The sequence below is a fragment of the Perca fluviatilis genome, chromosome 11, assembly GCF_010015445.1.
Source record: "Perca fluviatilis chromosome 11, GENO_Pfluv_1.0, whole genome shotgun sequence".
Taxonomy (NCBI): domain Eukaryota; kingdom Metazoa; phylum Chordata; class Actinopteri; order Perciformes; family Percidae; genus Perca; species Perca fluviatilis.
In genome coordinates this window covers 5,633,123-5,659,013 of record NC_053122.1, presented here as the reverse complement: position 1 = coordinate 5,659,013, position 25,891 = coordinate 5,633,123, and the positions used below count along the sequence as shown (strand labels likewise).

General features: G+C 40.5%; 1 protein-coding gene and 1 long non-coding RNA gene across 3 annotated transcripts in view; one reads left to right on the top strand and one right to left on the bottom strand.

Moving 5' to 3' along the window:
• The window catches only part of myo10 (myosin X), a 167,035-nt gene that overhangs the window by 9,704 nt on the left and 131,440 nt on the right, over window positions 1-25,891 (bottom strand). For both annotated transcript variants that reach the window (XM_039815523.1, XM_039815522.1), the window contains exons 20-33: window positions 20,899-21,023; window positions 20,381-20,495; window positions 14,541-14,647; window positions 14,201-14,422; window positions 12,745-12,784; window positions 11,197-12,156; window positions 10,972-11,092; window positions 9,938-10,181; window positions 7,403-7,498; window positions 4,721-4,814; window positions 3,834-3,889; window positions 2,087-2,229; window positions 1,294-1,485; window positions 904-1,061 (exon numbers count right to left, since the gene is read on the bottom strand). In XM_039815523.1, coding sequence (XP_039671457.1) covers window positions 904-1,061; window positions 1,294-1,485; window positions 2,087-2,229; window positions 3,834-3,889; window positions 4,721-4,814; window positions 7,403-7,498; window positions 9,938-10,181; window positions 10,972-11,092; window positions 11,197-12,156; window positions 12,745-12,784; window positions 14,201-14,422; window positions 14,541-14,647; window positions 20,381-20,495; window positions 20,899-21,023 — 2,673 coding nt within the window. The remainder of the gene's footprint in view (window positions 1-903; window positions 1,062-1,293; window positions 1,486-2,086; window positions 2,230-3,833; window positions 3,890-4,720; window positions 4,815-7,402; window positions 7,499-9,937; window positions 10,182-10,971; window positions 11,093-11,196; window positions 12,157-12,744; window positions 12,785-14,200; window positions 14,423-14,540; window positions 14,648-20,380; window positions 20,496-20,898; window positions 21,024-25,891) is intronic.
• On the top strand, window positions 652-6,015 carry LOC120568187. The gene is made up of 3 exons (XR_005640670.1): window positions 652-1,020; window positions 1,297-1,412; window positions 4,714-6,015. It is a non-coding gene; the product is annotated as an uncharacterized LOC120568187 (long non-coding RNA).

Below are 25,891 nucleotides of genomic sequence, written 5' to 3'. Positions count from 1 at the left end.
GGGCTTTCACCTGGGAGAGCCGGGTTTGCGCCTTGCGTGTGGTGATTTTTCGGCCGTTTTTTGCCGTTTTTTGTTTTTAATTTTTTGTTTTTAATAAGCCTTACCCAATGTTTCTTTCCTAAATCCAACCATTTGTTGTTGTCGTAAGCGTGTTTTAGTCGTTATTTTCCGTTTTTTTGTCACTGTTTTGTTACTAAAGCCTTTCCCTGTGTTCTTTTCCTAAACTCAACCATTTTTTTTTTTCTTGCCAGGCGTGTGATGTCGCGTTCTCGCGATAACGCGCAACGTGGCGAGGCCACGTGGTGGGTCTGTTTACATCAGCTGTATCCAGCGTGTATCATACACGTGGATAGCTGAAAATGGCGTAAAATAACACGCCATTTGGCTTTATGAAAGTGGCGTATATATTTACGCAAAGTCATGATGCCATGTTGCCCATTGATAAAATGAAATAATAGCGTGTTCTTCAACCCTATATTCTGATTTGATTACAGCAAAGACAACGTCGGCAGTATTGACGGCAAAATAGACTACAGAATATTTCGTTCTGTATTGATAGGTGCAATACTTGAAAATCGATAATTATAATTTTTTTTTTTCTTTTTTAAATTGCATTTATATCTGCATTTATGTCAAAACCTCGAGACTTTCAAACATCAAAATGTCATTTATTAAATGTAGTTGTGTCAAAATGACATATAAACATCTTTTCCTGTCCTATTTTTTTCTGGAAACGCCTTCCAACACACTTGCGTGTCGCGTGAAAAATAGGCGGCGGTCCTGTTTCTAGCATGCACGTGTTTTTTCAGGCGTGTGCAAGCTTTAACCTGTTAACATGGGAGCCGAAATAAAAATGGACACGCCACGCAGCCAGCGTGCAGGAGCCCAAAAGATGTTTCCTACCCTGATGTCCTGGATGAGCTGCTGGGTCGGCGTGTCGATGGGAGCTTTGGTGTCGATGACGTTCTGGATGGCGTTGGCCCAACGCGTGGCCTCATTCAGCAGCTTACAGTAGAGACGGTACGAGTGTTTCCGGCCGTACACGATCACGTTCCAGTAGCCTGTCAGGAGCATGACATCAAGAAGAGGCCAAAGAAATGAGTCATGTTTAATGACATTGCAAAGTTACAACTGTTTCTGACTGTGAGAAAGGATGTGAGGGCAAAAATGAAGCATGTTAGGTTAAATTCATGTTTAGGAGGCCATTTCGGCAAAATGTAATCTCACTTTACTCGATTCTTATTCTGGCGTCTTGCATGTGTATTTTAAGTCCATTCGATTTCCTTTTCTTACCAGTGTCTTTGAAGACCTTTTCGTCCGGCTGAATCACCGAGCAGAGACTGTTCAGCACCAGCGTTCCCAGCTTCAGGGCGTTACGTTCGGAGCTCTTATAGTAGTCCAGGGAATTGTGGGTAAGCAGGAACCAGCGCTTCTTCAGCTTCAGCGAGGCTTTGGTACTGTTCTTAATCTCTTTGTGCAACCAGCCTGGTGGAAATAAAGGAATCAGATGTTTGAGTTGCTAGAATTTTGTGTCATTACAAAAGGTGTACAGTCAGCCTGACACAACAGCAAATAGTTCCCAAATTTATGAATTTGCAGGTACTAAAACGTGTGCTAAAACCTGCAAATTGCATTCAATATTTCAGAATGTCATTCTTTTTAGCTTAATTAACTAGAAATGTTTCTGTCAAGTTTGTGTTGCTGGTAATGCCTATTTAAATTCAGAAAAATGCTTCAAATTTTTGACCAAATACATCAATGTCGATATTGCAGGGTTGACAATTGGTGCAATTGGTGCCACAAAATATTAACACAATGAGAATTTTGGTAAAATAATCATCAAACGCACCTGCGCCAGGCGCTTCACGCCGTGTGCTTAGATCGTTGAAATAGGGCCCGATATTTAGTCTCATATATCAATGAAGATATAATATCGATATATTGCCCAGCCCTAGTGTAAGCTGCTGTGTGTTTGTTGCTCTGCAGCTGTAAAACCTTTTTGTCTAAATGCATTGTGGGATAGACTCCAGCCCTCTCAAGCCACCCTCACAAGACACGAAGGGTAAAGGGGGCGTTGCGTTGTCACCTCTGATGATGAACTCCTGCCCATCGACGCGCGTGTCTCCTTTGGAGCGCTGCAGCAGAGTGATCCAGTGGTGCATCTCCTCGGGCGTGTCGGCGTTGCAGTGCAGCACGCGGTTCGCCGTGATCATGACGAAGGAGTTCGGCCTGTGACGGGTTCAGAAATGCAGTTAATGTTGAGAAGAAGACAAATCCTCAAATGCTTCCCTAACAGCTGACAAATCACGAACAAAAATGTCAGTCGTCCGGTTGACGTTTGTGGAATAAACGAAACTAGCCCTTGTGTTGTCTTTCCATCAACCATCGTCAAAATGGACCCGGTCTGTTTTTTGTTGTTTGATTATTTTTGGGGCATTTTAGGCCTTTATTTATAGGACAGCTGAAGACATGAAAGGGCTGAAGTCGAACCTGCGGCCGCAGCGAGGTGTAAACCTCTATATATGGGCGCCTGCTCTACCAGGTGAGCTACCCACTCACTGGGGGCATTTCTGCCTTTATTGGATAGGAAAGCCAATCAATGCTCTGTTACAAGTCTACTTATACTTATATCTTTTTTTGTCTATTGTCTGTCCTATCCCTTGTCTGTCTTAAATGCTCTACTTTAAGTAGTAATTGCATTTTATGTAAAGTCTATAATGTGTGTGCACTAAATGTCTCGAATGTCGCTTGTATATAATGGTTTTATAAAATGTTGTTTTTATATATTTTAAATGTGTATAAACTTGATCGATGGTGAAACTTTGTTTTGTTTCGCTATATACAGTGTATATGGTTGAAATGACAATAAAACCCACTTGACTTGACTGAAAGCTGAGATATAAGGGGCGAGAGAGGGGGAAGACATGCAGGCAAACTGTCACAGGTTGGATTTGAACCCTGGACCTTCACATCGAGGAATAAACCTCCACATATGTGCACCCACTCTACCAACTGAGCTAACGGGCCACTGTTTTGCCAGTTTTATTAAGCATGAAGTATAAATTATCACCCAATTCTGTGTGACATCTTCTCGGCCAACTTCATTCCAACTCATCACCGCTAGTTTTACCCTTATTTTTTGAGTATATGGTCAATAATAAATAAATTAAAATTCATATTAAATTATGCCAAATTATTTTTAGTTACAAACTTATGAATTATTTTAGCTAATAGTTAAGATCAGAGGAACGTATGTTGATGCATAATTACAGCCCGATGCGTGTATGGAACTATCCAGGTTATTTTTGGGCAATTTAGTTGAAAGAAACCTGTATTTTTGATATAGACAATTTTAAAAGGGGTCAATTTTGCCCCGAGGACAACACAAGGGCTAGAGGACAGACAAAAACACCTTCTGAGCAGCTTGAAGTTATAAAGCAGGAATTATTAGGTTTTTGTTTTAGATGATTGTTCAAACAGCATCCTCTAGTGGCTCCATTCAAAATAAACTGTACTGTGGCATTGACTTATAAATTACTTTTCTTTGCTGCTTCTAGATTTTCGAGACCTTCCATTTTGTGACTTTGCAGACCATTTAAAAAAAAATTTAGCACTCATTGACAGAATACCATATAACAGAAGCAAACCTACATGAGCAGTTGCAACTATTGAGGGATTTTAAACTGAATGCAACTGTTAAAAGCAGCATCAGACTGCTTTTATCTAAAAGACACTTTCTGGTGCCTACGCTTTGCCATAGTGCGTGAAACAGAGTGCAACAATGCACAAAAAAGAGGAAAGCCAGAGATGTGATGTTCGAGGCAGGTTCTCACCTCTCTGGATTATCTGACGCACAAACTGAATCGATCATCCCCACATCCAATGTGCCCTGAAGGGACAGAGGGAGGTTTAGTGACAGTGTTCAGGGCTTAAATAATGAGTTTGACCTTTTTCTGCCCTGTGGAAACCAATTATCTCACACACGCACGCACACACACACGCACACACACACACACAGACACACACACACACACACACACACAGACACACACAGACACACAGGGATAAAAGCAGCAAAACATTTGCTCCAAGGTACAACACTTAAAAGAGGATGTAGCATTTCCAATACTATCTCTGTGTTTGTTAGTTCAACACAAAAGACTCTACATCAACACTAGAGAATAAATCTAAAAGTGTGTTCAGATTGATTGCTGAGTGAATTTTAAAAGTGGCACAAATCAAACAAAGTTAGTGGAAAGAGAAGAAAAGACGCAAACAGATGCATCCATGAATTGAGATGTACTCAGTGTACGCCAATTGCTTTTGGGCTTCTTCTGAAGCTATTTGACTTTACAAAAAGAGAGTGTAACCAATATCAAAAAGTGTGGTAACTAAAGATTTCTTGGTAACACTTTACTTGAAGGTATCTACATAGGAGTGACATGACACTGTCATGAACACATGACAGTGTCATGTCACATGAACTCTAACCCTAACCCTAACTTGTCATGAAAAATACCGAAGTGTTATGTCATAAACGTTTATGACTTGTTTATAATGTTTATGACACGTTCATGACAGTGTCATGCCACTCTTATGTAGATACCTTCAAGTAAAGTGTTACCAAAAGTGTTTTTCTTTCTAAAAACTTCCAGCTCAGCATCCAATATTACAACTCCATTTCCCACAGTGCTTTGCTTTCCCCCCTTGCAGGACTCACCACGGCATTCTGGGGGTTGGCCTGCTCATCGTGCATCTCTCTGATCTCCTGTTCTGTCGAACCGTGGACCTGACTCAGCACGCTGAACCACTGGCTGTAACCATGGAAGCATCACAATCAGCATCATCATCATCATCATCATCATCATCAGGACAACTAAAAGTTCCTTCTGGAATAATTTTAGTCATATTTTTTGCACACCCTGTTTTTGCACACCCTAATTCCATTATCTCTGTCATGCCCCACTGCATTTTTGCTCAGATGCACATCCACACCTGCCCTTTTGCACCACTCATCTACTCTTCTATATATTGTATAATTCTGTTATACTTGCAATAACTGTATATTGACTCATTACTACATTCAGCATTCTTATAGACCGGTTATGTCAGGTTTACTGTGTTATGTCTGATTTAAATCAATAACTAGCCCACAACCTGCACTAACTGTATATTGGCTCTATGCTTCAGCTTCTTACAGACTGTCTATCTATGCATATTGCGTTATAACTGTTCTAAATCACTAACTGGTCCACACTTTGCAATATCTGTATTTTGACCCTTTAAGCGGTGATACAGACTGTCTATTAATGTATACTGTGTTATTACCAGATCACTTTTGCGTATCCCTAGGCTTACTTACACCACACATTTGTGCCAGCTTTGTAACGCTTACTTATTCTGCACTTTATGTAGCATTTATGTAGCCTGTTGTATTCTGTTCTCCTATATTGTGTTGAATGTGAAACTGTATGTTGTCCTGCACGCTTATGCTTTTCTTAGCCAGGTCGCCATTGCAAATGAGAACCTGTTCTCAACGGCCTACCTGGTTAAATAAAAAATTATATATATTATATATAATAATATAATATAATTATGTCTACATTTAAAAAAAAATGGAAACATTTCCTTTGGGTTATTGTACATGGATTTTCATGCAAAATCCTTTTGTATTTTTTTTTTTTCCAGCTTTACTTAATAACCCTAACCCCTTTTACATGTACAGGGGTGTATGTTTTCAGTCTTCTGTCACACATGTTGAATACATTGAAGTGAGGAAACTTTCTATCTCTGTTTTCAGTAAAAAGATTTTCATGGGATGAAATTTGTCCAGTGGAAAATTCAAGTATAAGATTATTTTTTTTGTGGACAATGTGCTATTAATGCATCCCTATAATTATCACTGTGTGTCAATATACTGTACAGTAAACAATGGGGATAGTATTTTGATTGTAAATACATAAATGTGTGAGTGTGTGTACAAATAAGGCAGCAATAAAAGGTACAAAAAACGGAGTTCAGACTGGTTGTGTGTCAGACATATGGCGCTGATGTTGGCTCACACTGAGAGAGAGGCTGGCACTGTAAACCTGCCGCCAACACACACTGTTCATCTTCCTGTCAGGGCAGATATATGGAGGAGGAAGTGGACTGTATCTCGGAGAGGAAATCAATGTGTTGCCTGGGGCAACCGGCACACCAACCCCATAGCGACCATACCTCCTCGTCATTACAGTATAGTGTTCACGAGGGATTAAAGCAGTGGTGTAGTCTACGTGATACGCAGGTATATATGCAGTATACCCACTAAGAAATCTCCAGGATGTCCATATACCCACTTAAAAATGCTCAATGATACACAACAATATACATATTTTTTATGACAGAACTTTCACTTCAGATATTTGTATTCACAAATAAGGGGTTTATAAAAACTAAACTAACACTGCGGAACATGCAGAGAGACTTTTCTCATCTTTCATCGACTCGCTCCCCGCTGAGCGCAGTGTGTAGTGTGTGCGTAGTGCGTAGATTTGTACGATTTCTAGCGGCAGCATCCTCCCTTCACCGCACATTTAAGCCTATTTTAGCCTATTTTCTTTTGTCCTCGTTGCTTTGGGGTCAACTTTTGTGATCCGGGCTCAGGTCCCTGATGTGAAAGCCCCCTTACTGCTTTATATTCCATTATATTTTGATACATTTTGAATGTCATCTGTGTTTTCCTTCTCATAGGATAAATAAAGGTCATCCCACCATAAATTGGTGCATAAGAGTGTATCAGAATGCAGGATATTAGTCTTTGACGTAGGGCTGGGCGATATGGAGAAAATCAGATATTACGATATTTTTGACCAAATACCTCGATATCGATATTGCGATGATATTGTAGGGTTGACAATTGGGGCTTTAACAAAATATCTTCATGCTTAGATTTTAGATAAATGATCATCAGTAATGTGGACATAATGACTAAGTGGGAAAAAGGCAAATAATAGAACAGCTAGAACAGTCTAAGTTCAGAAAAGTACATCACTTTACTGTAATGCAGCCTTTAAAACCAGGAAAAGACAACACTTATGTCATATCACGATATTACCATATCCAAAATCTAAGACGATATCTAGTCTCATATCACGATATCGATATAATATCGATATATTGCCCAGCCCTACTTTGACGCTCCAAATAACCCTGGGGGAGGACACTCAGACCCCACACTTTTAAAAAAGTGGTACAGTATACCCACTACAATACATTAGACTACACCACTGGTTTAAAGCTAATGGGGAAATGACTTAGAAGTCAGAGTAACGTTAGCATAGTAATAAACTAGATTTGGACTACATGTCTGCATGAAAAGGTACAACATGTTTACAGCACATCTAGAACAAACGCAATTTACCTGGCATCCTCGGCCGACTCAGCGATCAGGTGGTAAGTCCTCTCTGGCATCACAATGTCGATTCCATTCTCCTTACCGGTGTTATCAATGACTTCTCTGCAGATCACAAACAAACAAGAACAGGTTAATATCTCCATAGGTATGTAACCTTTAAGTGTTCAACTTGCTATTTATCTTAAAAAGGTCAGTTAGGATGCCAACAAAATAATCATAGTATAGAGTATGTCGTAAAAACGTCATAAAAAGTAATAGTATGGTATGTCGAAAATGCTCTAAAAAGTCATAGTATAGCATGTCGAAAAAAAGTCATAAAAAGCCATAGTATAGTATGTCGAAAAAAGTTTAAAAAGTCATAGTATAGTATGTCGAAAAAAGTTTAAAAAGTCATAGTATAGTATGTCGAAAAAAGTTTAAAAAGTCATAGTATAGTATGTCGAAAAAAGTCAAAAACAGTCATAGTATAGTAACTCGAAAAAAGTTATAAAAAAGTCATATTATAGTCATAGTCATATATATAAGGTATGTTGAAAAAAATTCATAAAAAGTCATAGTATATAGTAAGTAAAAAAAAAGTCATAAAAAGTCTTAGTATAGTATGTCGGAAAAAAAAATGATAGTATAGTATGTCGGAAAAAAAAAGTGATAGTATAGTATGTCGAAAAAAACTCATAAAAAGTCATAGTATAGTATGTTGAAAAAAAAAAGTGATAGTATAGTATGTTGAAAAAAAGTCATAAAAAGTCATAGTATAGTATGTCGAAAAAAGTAAAAAAATATCATAGTATAGTATGTAGAAAAGGCATAAAAAAGTAATTTTATAGTATGCTGAAAACAGCCGTAAAAAGTTGCTGTGTAGCTTGTGAGCTCATGCCCATATGCATATGAAGAGGTTTATTCCTTGATGAAGAGGCCCGGGGTTTGAATCCGACCTGCGACTATTTCCTGAAAGTGTTCCCCATCTCTGTCCTCTTTTATATCTAAACTGTCCTAATGATTAGAGGAAGAAAGGCCCAGAAAAGTACTAATAGACAAAGAAAAGTCATAGTATAGTATCTTGAAAAGAGCCACAATAAGGTAACGTGTAGCTCAGTTGGTATAGCTCATCCCCATATGTCCTAATGATTAAAGGCGTAAATGCACAAAAGAAATTCTTAAAAAGTAAAAAACGTCCTAATATAGTATGTCGACTTTTTTCAACATACTATACTATGACTTTATTTATGAATATTTTCGACATACTATACTATGACTTTTTTTTTTACTTTTTTCGACATACTATACTATGATTTTTTTTTACTTTTTTCGACATACTATACTATGATTTTCTTTTTACTTTTTCGACATACTATACTATGACTTTTTAAACTTTTTTCGACATACTATATACTATGACTTTTTTTACTTTTTCGACATACTATACTATGACTTTTTTTTAAAACTTTTTTCGACATACTATACTATGACTTTTTAAACTTTTTTCGACATACTATACTATGACTTTTTTTATGAATATTTTTTCGACATGCTAAACTATGATTTGTTTTTACTTTTTCGACATACTATACTATGACTTTTTTTTACTTTTTTCGACATACTATACTATGACTTTTTAAACTTTTTTCGACATATTATACTATGACTTTTTTATGAATATTTTCGACATGCTAAACTATGACTTTTTTGTACTTTTTTCGACATACTATACTATGACTTTTTTTACTTTTTCGACATACTATACTATGACTTTTTTTTAACTTTTTTCGACATAGTTTTTTTTGACACACTAGACGAGGAGAGAGAGGAGGAAGTTTTGTCAGGAATCCTTGGAGGTGGGATTTGAACCATGCACCTCTTTGTCAAGGAATAAATCTCTACACTAACCTCTGGGAACACGCTCTACCAACTGAGCTATCAGGCATCCTCTGGATAATTTCAACATACTATACCATGACTTTTTTGTCATTTTATTTTTATGAGATTACTTTTCTGGGCATTTCTGCCTTTAATCATTAGGACAGTCTAGATATAAAAGAGGAGAGAGATGGGGAACACTTTCAGGAAAGTGTCGCAGGTCGGATTTGAACCCTTGGCCTCTAACTCAAGGAATAAACCTCTTCATATACATACGCGCATGAGCTCTATCAACTGAGCTACACAGCAACTTTTTACAGCTGTTTTCAACATACTATAAAATGACTTTTTAATGACTTTTCCACATACTATACTATGATTTTTAATTACATTTTTCAACATACTATAATATGACTTTTTTTAAAACCTTTCTCGACATTCGAAAAAAAAAGAGTAGTAGTAGTAATAGCATGGAATGTCGTAAAACAGTAAAATTCATAGTTTCATAGTAGTATGTCGTTAAAAAGTCATATTATAGAATGTCATAAAATAGCCATTAAAAAGTTATAGTATAGTATGTCCTAAAAATGTCATTAAAAAGTAATTAATGGAATAATATGTTATTTTAAATCACCACCAGAACATATTCAAACATCATAGTGAGGTAGCCTGATTAGTCCTTACTTTGCATCATGCATATCCAGCACCCCCTTCATCTTGTCCTCGCCGTCATTCTCAAAGTACATGAGCTTGCTCTGCCGCAGCACGAACCAGCGGCGCTTCCAGTTACGGCGGGACAGCGTCGACGAGCCCCCTCCCTTCTTGTGCAGCCAGCCCTGCTTCAGAGCCTCCTGCTTGGCCCGGAACCACAGGAAGGTCTCGTCTTTCAGAACGCACCAGCGCCGCTTCCACGTGTTAATCAGACCGCCTGGAGAAGAAAATATGACATTACTCATGTGGTCCCTCTCTTCTGCTGCATTTTATGTGAGGATGGACTATAAAGGAAGAACCAATGTAACCATTACTGCTAGCGCCCCCTCTTAGGACAACCAGCGTCATTTTACACTGCAGTTTTCTGTCAAAATCAGATCTGTGGTGTCTGAAATACTGTGTGATACATGGAAAAATAAATACCTTAATAAAAATGTAACTACAATAAAACACATACATTTGTGGCCGGGTTGGCTTAGTGGGTAGAACAGGCGCACATATACTTTGAGGCTTAGGCCTCGACGCAGAGTTCCAGGTTTCAAGTCTGACCTGTGACGATTTCCTGCATGTCTTCCCCCTCTCTCTCCTGTTTCTCACCTAGCTGTCTTATCAATTAAAGGCGGAAAAGCCCCAAAAAAATTATTTTTAAAAAACACAGAAAGTTTTTAGATTTCTTATACCAATCTTGTGTGTTGAGTGCATTCAGGCTAAAACTATGATGAACTATGGTAGCATTGTTTATTGTATTTTGGATGATTTCTGAGGAAGTCAGATAAGTAAAAAGGCTGTTTCTCATTTTCAGTTTTCCTTGTGAAAATTCTCTGTGGAAATAAAACAAGGATGGAAAAGGAAGATTTACAAGCCTTATTCCTCAACCCCTAAAAATTCCGTCTGGCATACTTTATTTTTTGAGAGGGGAATCCTCTATTCTCATGCACTTTAAACGTCAGGTCATTTCAGTCATTATAATTTTCTAAAAGAAGTGTTAGTATTGTAATAACCCTAACCTTTGATGAAGAGGAAGCTGTGGAAGTACGGGAGCGTGACGCAGCTGTAGACGGAGTCACGCCGATACGACAGCTCGTCATCGGTGTCGAACCTGTCAAAGTCGTCCTCGCTGTCCTCGAACTGGAATAAAAACAATAATGAGACGCTCAAACCCAACGTAAAAACCCTTCCAATTGTCCCCTTACTTCTACAGAAACCTTTGAGGTTACGGAGACCCGACTCACCGATGACTGAGCCCCATCCGAGCTGAAGCGGTAAGCCCCTGAGCTGTTGTAGGTTCCTACGGAGCCACGGTAGTCAGGAGACCACTGGCCGCTGCGAGGGTTGGAGAACGCCACACTGCCACTGGAAAGGATGGCGCCCTCGTCATAGTCATCCTGGTCGTAGTCCGAATCCTCGTCTGGCGGTATGAGCTCCACCAGGTCGTCGGACTGCGCCTCAGATGAAGCCTGGGCGTGGCAGTAGGCAGAGTCCCCGCTGGATGAGGCGCTGTGGCAGGCAGGGGGCACCGGCGGTAAAGGCAGCGGCTGGTGCTGCAGGGCGGTTGGTGCCAGCGGTGGCGTCACACCGTCATTGGCGTACGGGTCTTCTTCGGACGAGTCATCGCTCGTTCGGATCCCGCTTGTTCGCTGGCCGTCCGAGTGGCCGTGCTCACTTGGGTTAGGCGAGTCTTTGAAGGCCTCGTCGTCAGCCCCAAAGCCTTCGTCGACCTCTTCCTCGTCGTTGCCTCTCCTCCGTCCACTCCGTTTCTTCTTCTCCTCCCCTTCGCCCACTCCCAGAGAGCTCTCGATGTTCCTGACACACTCGTCGATCTCGTCAAAGTTAAGCGAGTCGAGGAACTGCTGCGCCGCCTTGCAGGCCTCGTCCTCCAGGCGCCTGAGCTCCTGGTCACGGAGGAGCTGCAGGCGGTTGAGGGACGCTTCGGTCAGGGAGAGCTCCTGACGCTCCTTCTGCCTCTGCAGCGACTGGATCTCCCGCTCCAGTCGCAGGATCTCCTCCACCTGAGACGCCTCCTGAGGACGGATTGCCTCCACTTCTTCAGACGCCCCTTGGATGGCCTCCGCTGACTCCGGCTCCTCCACAGTGTCCGGTGATGTTGCAGCTGCTACTGCAGGCTGAGGCAGAGCCAGAGAGGCCAACTCCTCAGCCAGATGAAGCTCCTCCAGTCTTCTAGCCTCCTCCGCCTGATGGATGGAAAAAAAAGACACTAATTTGAAAACTATCTTAAATAGGAAATATTTTTGGGAGCGTGGTGTTCCCACATCCCTGCCATCTACATTACATCTTTGTTTATTGTGCTCACTGTACCAAAAGCGGATTTGTATATAAACAAGTTTTAGGCAGAATCATTGTTTTACTTACACCTTTAAAATGTTAATCTTATCAAGAAAAGAGTCCTAAACATACTTCTCAAAACCACTATCAAAATCTGCAAGTGTAGTGAGATAATTTATACAAATTAAACAGTTTTATGAATTTCAAGTGTCATTTTTCACATTTCTTGCATCTTGTTTCAGGATACCTACGCTCACCTTTATACAATTCCGGAAACAAGTTGATTTATACTGGATAAAAGGTTAAAAAATAATTACAAAATAATTAGAAAGAAATGTGTCTGATAGACTGAAATGTTAACAAATTCACTGAACTATTTGGATATGCCTTTATAGACTGGGTTCATCTGCAAGAAATCGTCAGTTAAAGTGTCTAAAAATTAAATAGCAATGCACTTTTTCACACAAATGAGTTCCTTAATGATCCGTTTATCGTACCTCTCTGGCGAGTCTCTCAGCCTCCAGCCTCTGTCTCTCCCTGCACAGACACAAACAGACAAACATACATCAGTGCACTGAAACAGACAGTAAGAGATAAGATTGACCAAAATAACAGAAGTAATTACATTTCCCCGTCTCATCGTGGCATTAAAATCTCATAAAACCCAGATTGTAAAAGCCAATACAGGAAGTATGCATCATCCATCCTAACAAGAACAACAAAAGTATATATTATATTAAACCAAATTATACTTTTTTTTAAATAGTATCCCAGTAACTGTACATAAATGTACTCTGGTATTACTCCATCTTTGCTGCAACATTTAGTGAGACAGCGTGGGTGGAACTGTGTCACCTTGTCTCAAGGCTGTCGATACCGTGGAGGATACGGAGGTAAAGTCCTCGGTATTATTTCTGGGAATTGGGGATTATTAGAAACACAGTACAGTAGTTGAACATTGTACAATTACTACTCTCGCTGAGTTGGTGACCTTTGTAACCTGAGTCTGATATTTTTGAATGTCAGACAAAAAAGAAATTGAATTGATTTAGTATTTTTGCCAGAACTGGATTCCTGGTATTGGAGAGTCGGCTTTGAAACAGCATTTAGACTCTAAAGAAGAAAGATAATTGACAGATGACATTCTAACAGTGAAATAGATGTCTTAAAAGTGAAGTAAAATAAAAAAGGGGGTTGTGAGGAGGAATTTGGACTCATGACCTCTGTATTTCTAAAAGCCCTACTCGGATTTGCTGCTGCTGTCTTTGCTACATAAACCATACATTCTACACAACCCTGAGATGTAATGAGTAAAACGGATTACTGCCGGTGCAGCAGACAGTTAATATTTAGAGTTAAAAGGGTCAAATGAGAGCAGCAAATGGTAGAATTTAAATGAGAATTCCACTGTGTGGGAATTTCTCCCATCTAGCGCTGAGATCATATATCGCAATCAACTCTCTCGCGCCACGCAGTTCAAAGTACGTATTACAGCTATGGTAGCCTTCACGCTTCAAAAGACGGTCTCTTGCTCTTTTCAATCTCCTTTTTCTTTTTCTGGGCCAAGAAGAAGACTCCTGTTCCTGAAATTTGGATTTTGAATACGTGTGGTCCTCCATGTTTCCTTCTTCAAACTTGCCGGGGGCCGGGGAAGCTACGATACCCGTTAGCATCATTAGCAGCAACTGTAAGTTTATCATGTGACAGCGAAAACGCGAAAGGTGGAGCAGTATGTCCTGTATGTCCCTTACCGGCTAACGTATTTCAAGATGGAGCATGAATATGGAGCGTCTACCCCAGTTCATGCAAATGCAAATGTAAAATTTCAAGCCAAAAGGAATACTTGGAATTGATGGTGGTGGTAAATATTCATGAAGTTTGTGAAAAGGCAACACAGATCTTGATATGAACAACTAAACACGTTACACACTGGACCTTTAACTGGACACCCACCTCTGCATCTCCTCCTCCATCCTCCTGCAGCGCTCCTCCTCCTCCCTCCTCTTCTTCTCCTCCAGCAGCTGGCTGTAAGCCCGGCGGGCCAGCTGGCCTCGCACACGTTTCTGGAAGGTGAGCGCTGCCCAGCGGAGGAGCAGGAACTTCCTCCTCCAGTAGAAAGCCCGGTAGTTCTTCTGAATGACCACAATGCAATGCAGCAGCTTCCTGTATTGCTTCCTGTGTGTAGGACAGAATCAACAAATCAGTTAACAAATAGGACCTTTGGTTAGAATGAACATTAAAACTGTTCCTAAGAAGGTTTTTGATGTTACTGTCGAGCTGAATAGCCACGTACCTGGCCATGTAGCCCATGACGTGGGCCTGTATGATCATGGCTGCTCTCAGCACCTCCATCTCCCTCTGCTTTTCCAGGCGATGCTCCAGGGACTCCCGAAGAAAAACCTGAGAAGGGGAAGAGAGGAGGATGTAGAGAGTGAGAAAAAAGGAGGGATATGGCTAGCGGCAGATATTTGTATTCTATCACTGTTTATAGAATATAATACTACATTTCTTTGATATAGCACCTTTTACAAACAAAGTTACAAAATGCTTCACATGATAAACATTTGTAAAAGACACAGTAAGATCAAACAGAAAATAAGCAAGGAAATAAATAAATGAAAGACCAATGAAAATCATTTAAAAGATTAAAACCTAAAACCCAAAGTTACAAACAAGAGTCAAAAGCGAATTTAAACAAATGTGTCTTCAGCTGCTTTTTAAAAGCTTCAACCGAAACTGCAAAACGTAAGACAATAGGAAGGACGTTCCACAGGTTTGGAGCCACAGCTTTAAAAGGAACGGTCACCTTTAGTTTTAAACTAGTGCGTGGTACCACCAGTAATCCCTGGTTAGAAGACTGGAGGGACCTGTTAGTAGTGTACCGATGGAGCAGGTCCGAGATATAAACAGGTGCCTAACCATGCAAAGCTTTAATCAGAACAAGAACTTTAAATTGGATCCTGAACTTGATCGGAAGCCAATGTAATATAAACTAGGAGTGATGTGCGACATCCTGCTGGACACTTTTCCCCGACTTAGAAAGTGAGAAAAAATGAGGGAGATGAAGAAGGATAGAGACAGAAGAATAAATCCTTATTGTTATTCCATCCCTGTTTATCAGATAAGCATTCCAGTGTTGCATCACTTTTCCCCGTTGTAAAAATACCTTAAATAAAGGTTCAAAACGTGCAGACAAAGAACAGTCAAATACTACTTTGACAATTCTTTGTTGAATTTTTAAAATGAGAAGCGGGAAGGATGACATGTCTGATTAACACAGGGTATCACTTCATGAGTGTCAAACTAAGTTTTTCATTTCTACGACACGATGAAAACATTTCCTTTCCTCAGCATCAACTTATGATTATTATCATTAACAGTTAATCAGTTGATTTCCAGATGTTTAGTTTATGAATGGCACAAAATAGTTAACCATGTAAAGAACAAGAATCCTCACTTTGTGAACCAGCATTAAGGAATTCAACAAGTAATCAATTGACTAATCGAATCATTTACAATTTGTGTTAGAATTATTCTCAAATATCGACTTTTGAGAGGCTAAGAATGGTCTTTTTTTAGATTGTTTACTACATGTTTTTCCATTTGAGAATAAAAAGAATTTCATCAGAACAAAATGCTACAGGTTCAGGGATAAAACAAGTCATTGTTAAATTAAGTGATACGGTTCTTGTACAAAGTGATACACATGCATGTAATTAAGTTACTGTACAGTAGCAGTTACCAAATTGTTACAAGCCATTTCTTTTAACCATTCTTTCATGTTTGTTTTCACAGCATGTGACAAATATGAATCATTTTTCAGCATGACTGTGCATTTTCATTGGGTTTTGGATATAAATTAGTTTGATATTTATTGGTAACTTCTTCAATTTTGACTTGAAAATGTAGCAGGGCTATAAACCTAGTCTTTAGTACACATGCAACTCAACAGGCACAATGAAAAATGGAGATTGCTATACGGCATTAAAACAGCACAGAGCAGAACATTAACAAATATTGTCCAATTATGGCACAACGTACAACACTCCCAGCGTCTGCTTAACACACTTCATCCATTGCATACGCTCTATCACACATACATTATGAATTTACAAGTGAACAGAATTAAAAAGAGACAGTCCCTCCTTTTTCTATAACATCCCCATTTAACAGACACTCCCTCCCAAAAGAACAATTGATGTGAACAAAGCAGCCGACATAAATCAAACCCAGATCCTCCTCTCCTTTTGTTCACGCTGCTAAAGACCGCAGATTACCGCAGCTAGTGATTTCGTCTAAATCTCTCTGTGAAAAGACAGATTTTACAGGCGCTTAGTGCAGCTGCCTGCTATAGGAGCCAAGCTGTCGTACATTGATAGAGAAACTGGGCCCACTGAGGGACGCCGGGGGTTAATCCGATTAGGGAGGGAGGAAAATGAGATATGGGACGTGGTCTCAGGCGACAGAGACAGTGGGGAAATGTCACAGTGCTACAGGGGTACAGGAGTACAGATTGCCTTTCTCCTGTTGAATAATGTGTGTGTGTGTGTGTGTGTGTGTGTGTGTGTGTGTGTGTGTGTGTGTGTGTGTGTGTGTGTGTGTGTGTGTGTGTGTGTGTTGTTGGCAGAGTGACAGAGTTCTGAATCCTCAGCGGTGAGGCACTAATGAGATTTTCAGGAGGAAATGTAAACTCGTTGGGGTGATTTGGACATCACTGATGAGCAGGTTAATTAACTAGGAAACATGCAGTACATGCCCCACACACACACACACACACACACACACACACACACACACACACACACACACACACACACACACACACACACACACACACACACACACACACAAAGGCAAAAACACACAAAATCACCCCTGAATTCAGATGTTGGGTCAGTAGAACACTTTGCAACAGCAGTTGCAAAGTGCAAACACACACCCTCCCTTTATTAAACGACTTCAAACATGAATCACACATGCTCAGAGAATGCGGCCTCGTGTACGGGTGCACACATTTGCATCCCAATGAATAGATCAACTAATCCTTTTTAATCATTACTATGCTAATTAGCGCAACAAAAGCCAACGCTAAGCCTCGGCGCACTTTCGATTCTTGCTGTCGAGGCTTTTAGACTGCATCGCTCGCCGTGACAGGTCAGGCCCGTGGAGAGAACAGAACCCCGGGAGAAGCAGGCAGAGCCACATCACTTCCAGGAAATTAAGTTTGAGGTTGTTAAAAAACACACAACAACAACACTCAGACAATAGCAAGGACATGTGCCGATTGAAAGGGGCTGGAGGCCGGCTCGGTGTAAATCTCACTGCAAGAGGCAGCGGGACAAAGTGGACGAATCCCTCTGAGGGAGATAGAATTGATTTAACGGCATACAGGCAGTCACAGCAGAAGGAGCGGCTTTACAAAAGGCTTTCAGGTGGTGTGACTCACCCTGGTGGATGTTCTAAAGCAAAGTCTGCTAATTAAAATGCAAAACCAGTGAATATTCTCTGGAGTCTTTTGAACAAGAAGACGTAATAAGAGTTTTTACATCTTATACATTTAATATCAGATGTTTTGAGTAATATAGATGAATTTATAGTTTCATCAGATGTTCCTGATGTTGATGGGCCTGTCCAAGCATACAAACAAATTTGTATTTGTATTAAAATCAACCATGTTAAGCCCTATTCAGTGATACTCATACGGAGACAGTACATCTTCGGTGTCTGAGTCAGTGACTCAGTATTACAGTTTTTCTATGATGTTTAATATTTTTCAATGTGGCCTACACCTGAATTTTTAATATATATGTCATGTATACGTCTATTTCATATATTTAATGTATTACTATAGAACTATTTATCACTCGGGGAGGGTTTAATGGTTAACTTGTTGTTATATATGGGTAAGACATTCGGATTTATTTTACATTCAAATATAAATCCATGTTAAGAACTGGTGAATGGATAAATTGATGTAATATTTTATTATTCAGGTGATACCTGAGTGCTGCCATCCTGACTCTTAATTCAGTTTTCTTGGCACACACACACACACACACACACACACACACACACACACACACACACACACACACACACACACACACACACACACACACACACACACACACACACACACACACACACACACACACACAAACACACACACACACACACACACACTAATGATGGCTATTCATCCGTCCACCCACACAAACATGCATCCTCCGCTGCTGTCACCTCTTGCTGCATCGCAGTCATGCTGTGATTACGGATCTGTGTCCCCATCTGTCATTTCCCCACAGCAATCACACACACACACACACACACACACACACACACACACACACACACACACACACACACACACACACACACACACACACACACACACACACACACACACACACACACACACACACACACACACACAGAGGATCCAATAACTGTTGGATTCTACGCTTCAGGTGCTCTGGACTTCAATTATTCATGATCACACACACACAGTGAGAGCCGGCAGCCACCCAGGTACCTGAGCTCTGGAATGGTTTCATCCAGCTGTATTTGAAAGACGCATGAAGCCAAATTAAGCCTTGAGGGGCAGCCAACATGTATTGGCAAAGAACGCCTGCATCATATTCCATGTTCGAAGGAAGAACCTTCTGGGTGAATGAGAGACAGGGATCAGCCGGTGTGAGTCAGAGGCGGAACGAACGGCAGGGCATTCAGGAGCGCAGCGTTTCACAGGAAAAAGTCAATTACACTGAAGAGAACTGAGCGGAAGGGATGTATTTCACTGCTGACAGACACTGTGCATATCTGTGGGGGAAAATAGCTTCTAAGGAAAATCATTTTCTGTCATTGACACATTTTTGGAATTAGCCAAAAGAGCCTTAACTGTTTTTTTAAAACATAAATTATGTAATTATGTACATTATACAATGTTTGTGTCTGTGGAGTTTCTCCAAAGCATTTCAATTTCAATTTTATTTATAGTATCAAATCATAACAAGAGTTATCTCGAGACACTTTACAGATAGAGTAGGTCTAGACCACACTCTATAAATTCCAAAACCCCAACAATTACAGTAATTCCCTCAAGAGCAAGCATTAGCTGTGGCTATTGCAACAGTGGCAAGGAAAAACTCCATTTCTGCTTGGTTTCTGTGTTCAACTCAAACTACACCGTTACAAGTTAAGTTACACAGTCAAGCTCCATGTGAGAGTCAGCTTAAGTCCACTATGGTATGGTATTTTACATATTGGGCCCTATCTTGCACCCGGCCCAGCGCAGCACAGTGCAAAGCCCGACGCAAGAGTCTTTGCTAGTTTAAGACCGACACAGTTGTCAATTTCCCATCCAGCGCCCATGTCGTTTAAATAGCAAATGCACCTGCGCCCATGGTCGCGCTGGTCTTACAGGGAGGTGTGTTCAGGTGCATTCTGGGCGAATTGCTATCTTGAGGCAGCAGGAAGTGATCGCACCATTGACCAACAAAAGCCTGGTCTAAAGTCAATAATGCAACATTTCATTCTTATTTTAACAGCAAATTTGTAAAATGCGACTAGGCTTCTGCATAGCGCGTGTACACTATGCTTGTTACACACACACACACATGCAAAAGATTACAAATGAAAATATTACGGTGCAAATCCACCATCATAATAGCAATGTGCCAAGGCCCAAACGCGCCTGGCTTTTAAAGGGAATGGGAGATGATCTCTGATTGGTTTATTGCATGTTACGCCCAAAACACCTATGAATTAATGAAAACCATGCGGCCGGTGCACGGACCCTTTTTTCCGCTTTCAAACTCGCAAAAGTGGTTTTGGACACGCCCTAAGCGCACCTGCGCCAGGCACTTCACGCCGTGCACTTAGATCGTTATAGGGCCCATTGACACAAAGACCAGAGACCTGTGGAAATACAACAAGACCCTACCAGACCCGGGTCGACTGAATATAAATTGGTCCCAGACTGACAAAGGACCCCTGAAGATCTCTTCTTCTTATTTCTCAAAGGAGAAATTTAAGTGCTCAAATGCAATAACAAAACATCACAAACAGCACACGAAGATGACAAAACACCTTCATGCGAGTATGGCTATGAAAGCAAGAGCATCCGCCCCTCACCTTGGTCTTTCCCAGCTGCCACTCTGCACTGCTGCTGTCGTAGAGGTGCAGCAGCTGGAGGCAGCTCCCCCTGGGGTCATCCGCCTTCATCACGCCCCGCATCAACACCTTGTACCTGGAGAGGGAGTGAGGCAAAGCAAAAAGTTACAAGTCCAGTCGTCCCGTTGTGGCTCACGCGACGGGGCAGCAAGGATCTTGTTTGCATCATCCATTTTTAGCTTACGAAAATGATGGGGAAAAAAGCACCCAAAACATTGAAAAAAAAACACAAAAACATAAAAATAAAAAACTTTTAAACAAGCGACTTGGGACACTGAGATAGGGACAACAATTCTTCATGGTTGACGGGGGTTAAGAATATTTTTTAAATACACTAATTTACGATGTGAGACTATTTGCAGAACACTGGAATTAAACAGACATCTGCAGGTTATTTCGGTATCTGAAGTTTCTCTTACTATTTGAGTGTAATATATGACTGGTATGATGGGCTGAAAGTCTCGGTGGTCGAGACAAACCTGGAGCAGAAGTCTTGGAAAGGTCTCCGGATGGGGAAGCCAGTGCGTCGGATCTTGACCGTCTCCAACATGCCAGAATATCTGAGCTGGTTCAGAACCAACGTCTGGTCGAACTGGTCAGGCATCTAGAAACAGACAGTGTTGATGGAAATTTAGTCAAACACGAGGAGGCTGAAAACAGTCACTTTCACATCGGAAACAAATACCTATAAAAGGTATTGGAATTATGGTTAAAGGAAGCAAACATTGAAATGTCAGATAATTAGTCATCGTGAACATGATCAACGCTGTCTGTAATTCTTTGTTAACACTTCCGGAGTATAGTGTAATTCCAATGGAATTATTATTTTTTTTAATTCATTGGCCTTTCAACATGCTTGAGAGTTGTATTCTGCATTTTCATTTTCCAGTTTATTTGTTTTACATGTTCGTTTTGTTACTCGTGTGTTTATAATCTGTCCTAAATCATGTCGATGTCCAGCACTTTGGTCATCCTGGTTGTTTTAAATGTGCTTTACAAATAAAGATGGATTGGATTGGATATTTAATAAAGGACTATATATCTGTTGCTGGTATTGTCTTGTTTTTATTATATTTCTGCTGGTTTCAGATGACAAGACGTCATGTTGATCTTTGTATATTTAAATAATAATACGGAATAAAATAACAATGAAATATTGACCCTAAAACACAAAAATAAACTCGCTATTCAAACTTTTACCCGAAACAGAATAAGCATCTAACATGTGCAACAGCATCATCTGACGATTTTCATTCAGTAATAACGAGGCACTTTAACACCGCAGGACACTTTCATCAATGTTCTTTTGTAATTCAGCCCAGTCAATGCAGTCAGCTGCTTTCACGACACTTTTATCACATTATCGATTCATCTAGGTCGCCATACACAATGTGATCCCATCATCCTGCAGCGTTTGACGTGGCTGTAATTTCACAGCTGTGGTGATTGATTTTAGATTGTGACTCCATTCCTGTTTGAGAGCAGGTTTATAGCACTGAAAGTGTTATTATATAGGAGACTTTACTGTGATGGAAGCCATTCTGTATTGATGTTTGCATTCTGGGTAGAAAAGAGAATAAAATAACACTGATATGGTTATGTGGTGGCAGGTTCTTTCTTTTTTGGGCCACTAGGGGTATAAGTGGAACAAGTTAAAAACACATCTGTCACTTCATGAAGTTCTTATGTCGAAAGCAAACAGTTTAGTCTATTTCCACATTTAGCAGACCACTGTAATCGTGTTTGTGTCCATCTCATAAATATAGTCCAATATTCTCTCTCTTTTAGCTCTGCTTTGGTCTCCACCAACTCCTGGGGAAATATCTGTGTCTTTAGATAGTCTCTTACTGTGTCTCTCTGTGTACATAGGGTTTATCAGAGCTTGTTTTGATGAAAACAGCAAGACATAATATGACACTATAGGACTGCAGATGTAAATTAGCCTAAGGCTAACTCTGGTGCAATGCATCAAATGGTCACATTTATGTTTTAATTGCACATTGTCCCTTACAAATCAAATAAAATTGAAACACCCAACATATGAGCCAAAAGAGGCTAAATAGCTACATAAAAATCTTGTTCAAAAGGACATTTTTTCCAGCTCTTTAAATTCCTTTGAGTGCTGAATCTGTCAAACTATGCCATATGATGTTTGCAGCTAAACCACACGCCACTTCTATCTCTTTAAACGCATGTACAGTGATTCACATACATAACACTGCATTCCACTCATTCACAACTTTGAACTCGGAGAGAGAAGTGCGTACGACAGCAGCATCCTTCAACAAATCAAAACCCTCCAAAAAACACACTTGGCATTGAGATACCATTATTACTTACAGAAGTGCATTCAGTGAAAGCCATTTTCCCGGGGACCCCTTTCACCCTGTCACCTCAGTGGGCGTAGGGGGGCTCAGAATAAGAGGGGGCTTTCATACCGGCTTGTAATGCCCCCTTTATTCAGCGCCCATCTCCCCTGATAGCCCGTTGATGGCCCATTTGAGCTGCTGAGATGAAGGGAGGCCAATTCACCACCAGATCTTGACTGAGTGATTGAATGGCGCCCTTTAACTGCCACCGGCCCCACGGAGGACCTAATTTGCATAACTGACATTTGCATGGACGGTTCGCAGCGTACAAAGCCGAGCCGTGTCAGGAAGCTGCCCTCTGCCTCCTGCCTTACTTAACCACTGTTTTCTATCTCTATAGTTTCCTCTTTTCGCTCACATTCTGGCTGCATCTGGGATGTCAACAACCACTTTTTTTCCGGGAGGCATATACAGTTGCCTGACCGACTTGGTAAATTAAATTTCACCTTTTTTCTTCTTTTCTGCCTATATTTTAGTCTCTGGAACACAATCTGGAGAAGTTTCATGCTGTGTCAAGGGCGCTGCCTCTGTGTCAATTTGAAAGACAAATAAAAGGTTTGCAGCCTGTGCTTCCTCACTTCATCTGTGACATTTTCGATTTCAAAAAGGTCCATTGTGTACTTTTTGTTCAGTATTTTTTAATCATGAATAAACTAAAGCTGCATGAAGTGAGAATGAATAGCTCAAACTGACATGAATACAGCCTTTCTACTTTGGAAATTACAGTCAAGGTTTGAATATTTTACAGAAGAATCTATTTTTATGGGTCAAATTGTGTGGTGGTCATTTGCAATATCCATCTAATGCCTTTTCTATCTTTAGAGCTTAGTGCTTATTGTGTTCAATGTTTTGCCAAAAGCATATGGATGCCAAAGATACTTAAGTATAGTCTGCTCTGTGGTTGTTTTTCCTGGTTTGAGGCTCTTAGATCCAATGAAGAAAAACCTTAATGCTTTAGCAAACAATGAGATTTTAGACTGAAGTGTTCTTCTAACTTTGTGTTTGTGTTTTCCCTGTTTCAAAATGACAATGGCCCCGTGGCCCATGCACAAAGCCAGCTTCTTGACTGAGCTCTGACTTCACTCCCATCCAACACCTCTGGGGTGAACTGGACCGCAGACTGTGAGCCAGATCTCATCACCCAAAATCACTAATGGCCTGGATGGGAGTACATTCCTGCAACCAGTTTAAACATCTGGTGGAAAGACTGAAACCAGACAAGTGGAGGCTGTTATAGTAGCTCATTAATTTCCAAGGTTTTTCTAATTCCCTGTTTACGGTCACATATAGATTAGATACTTAGATATATAGATACTTCTGGCCACGTATTATGAAATTTCAAGGTTTTTAAAAACTTTTGGGATTCTTGATGATGCCTCTTTCAGCATCTTTCATTTAAAAATGTTTTGGGGCAATATCTCAACTGTTATGGAATAAGTTAGCTGGAGTCCAGCAATCTATTGGCTCAGAACAACAACGGTGACGTAAATCAGCATCCAGAGGCGGACAGACCATCTCAGGCCTCTACAGGGGCGTGACAACAATACCCTAAGGGGTAAACTCAGTGTCTTTCTCAGCCCAACTTCCCTGCTAAAAGACTCAGACCTCAGGGCATTCAACAGGACAAAAGGGGGCATGGTAGTCCGCTCCCAAGGGGGTTGGGAATTGACAGGGGGGTGGAAGACACGGAAAACAACCAAACTCAGGATGAGCCGTCCATCATTCACCACCAATAAGAAGGTACAGATAGTCTGAACGTGGCATAATCCTTAAACTTGTTACTTTAATCATTTTTAATTCAAACATTCACGTATTCTAATAATTTTCGATGAATGTCTTGACCACTAACTCTAGACCTCCACTGAGAAACACAAGTTTGGGAAATCTTGAAGTTAGGATGCCCATTTGTGTAAATGCTAAAAATCATCGACACACTACTGTCTAAATATTTTTATCTGGATCCTGTGTGAGCAATTTTACATTGACGGTCATATACGGTTGAAATTGCACTTCAGCGCCCTGAGATGCAGCAAGAGATAATAAGTATCAAATTAGATTTTCTCATTTCTTCAGGCAATTTTGGTGCTCTTTAGGAAAACATTTGGTATAATACAGATTTTCCCTTTAGAGTTTTATCCTCTCTTTTGCAGCAAAAAGAAACACTGTACTCAAAACCTCAAACATTGCGATCAACTGTGCAATTTGTACTATACATTCCAAAGTGTTGGACATGCTGTCAGTACCCGATCCGTGCCGCCTGCATGATCCGTTCTGCGCTTGTGCAAAATGTTCGCACATGCGCTGTTGTACGATGATTTACGACAGTGCCCGATCTGTTCCACGCTTCCGGTCGACAGCCTCCACAGGCAAGCTAACGTTAGTTTAGCTAACAGCTAATTCGGCTAACCGCTAGCTGAGACAGCAAGTAATAACTTTAAAAGACCCTCAAAATAAAACTTGAAAATAAACGTTAACATATATAACAGCCGTTAACGTCAGTTCTACTTGTGCTCATTTAAAATACAATCACTCACTTGTCTTTATTGTTATTACTGTAAAGTCTTAATTTAGCTGTAGCCTGCTTTTCCCATTAAGTTTGACTTAACGTTATTTTAGACTGAATCTAGCTGTCGGCTAGTGGTTAGCCGAATTAGCTGTTAGCTAAACTAACGTTAGCTTCCCGGTGGAGGCTAGCGTGGAACAGATCGGGCAGGTCGTAAAACAGTTATCATCTGCGCATGCGTGAACATCTTGCGCATGCGCAGAACGGATGGTGCAGGGGGCACAGATTGGGTACCGACACACCAACAAACTGCTTCTTTTTGTTCAGACCAACAGTCCAAAAGCTAAATCATTACAGAGAAAAGCAGGAAATCCTCACATTTCAGAATAGTTGTCATTTTTGTTTGATACATATTTCTACATATTATTGTTGTACCTTCAAAGTTGGAAATGTTGGAAGACTTCGCTCTCTTTAGGGATCAACATTCTTGCTTTAAACAAGAGGACATCTAAGAGCACCTAGAACCAAAAGATCTCTGGGCTTCTTTGTTCAAAGTCTTGTTTGCTTCTGGGCGTCCAGGTCTGAATGTGGGAGCCAGCA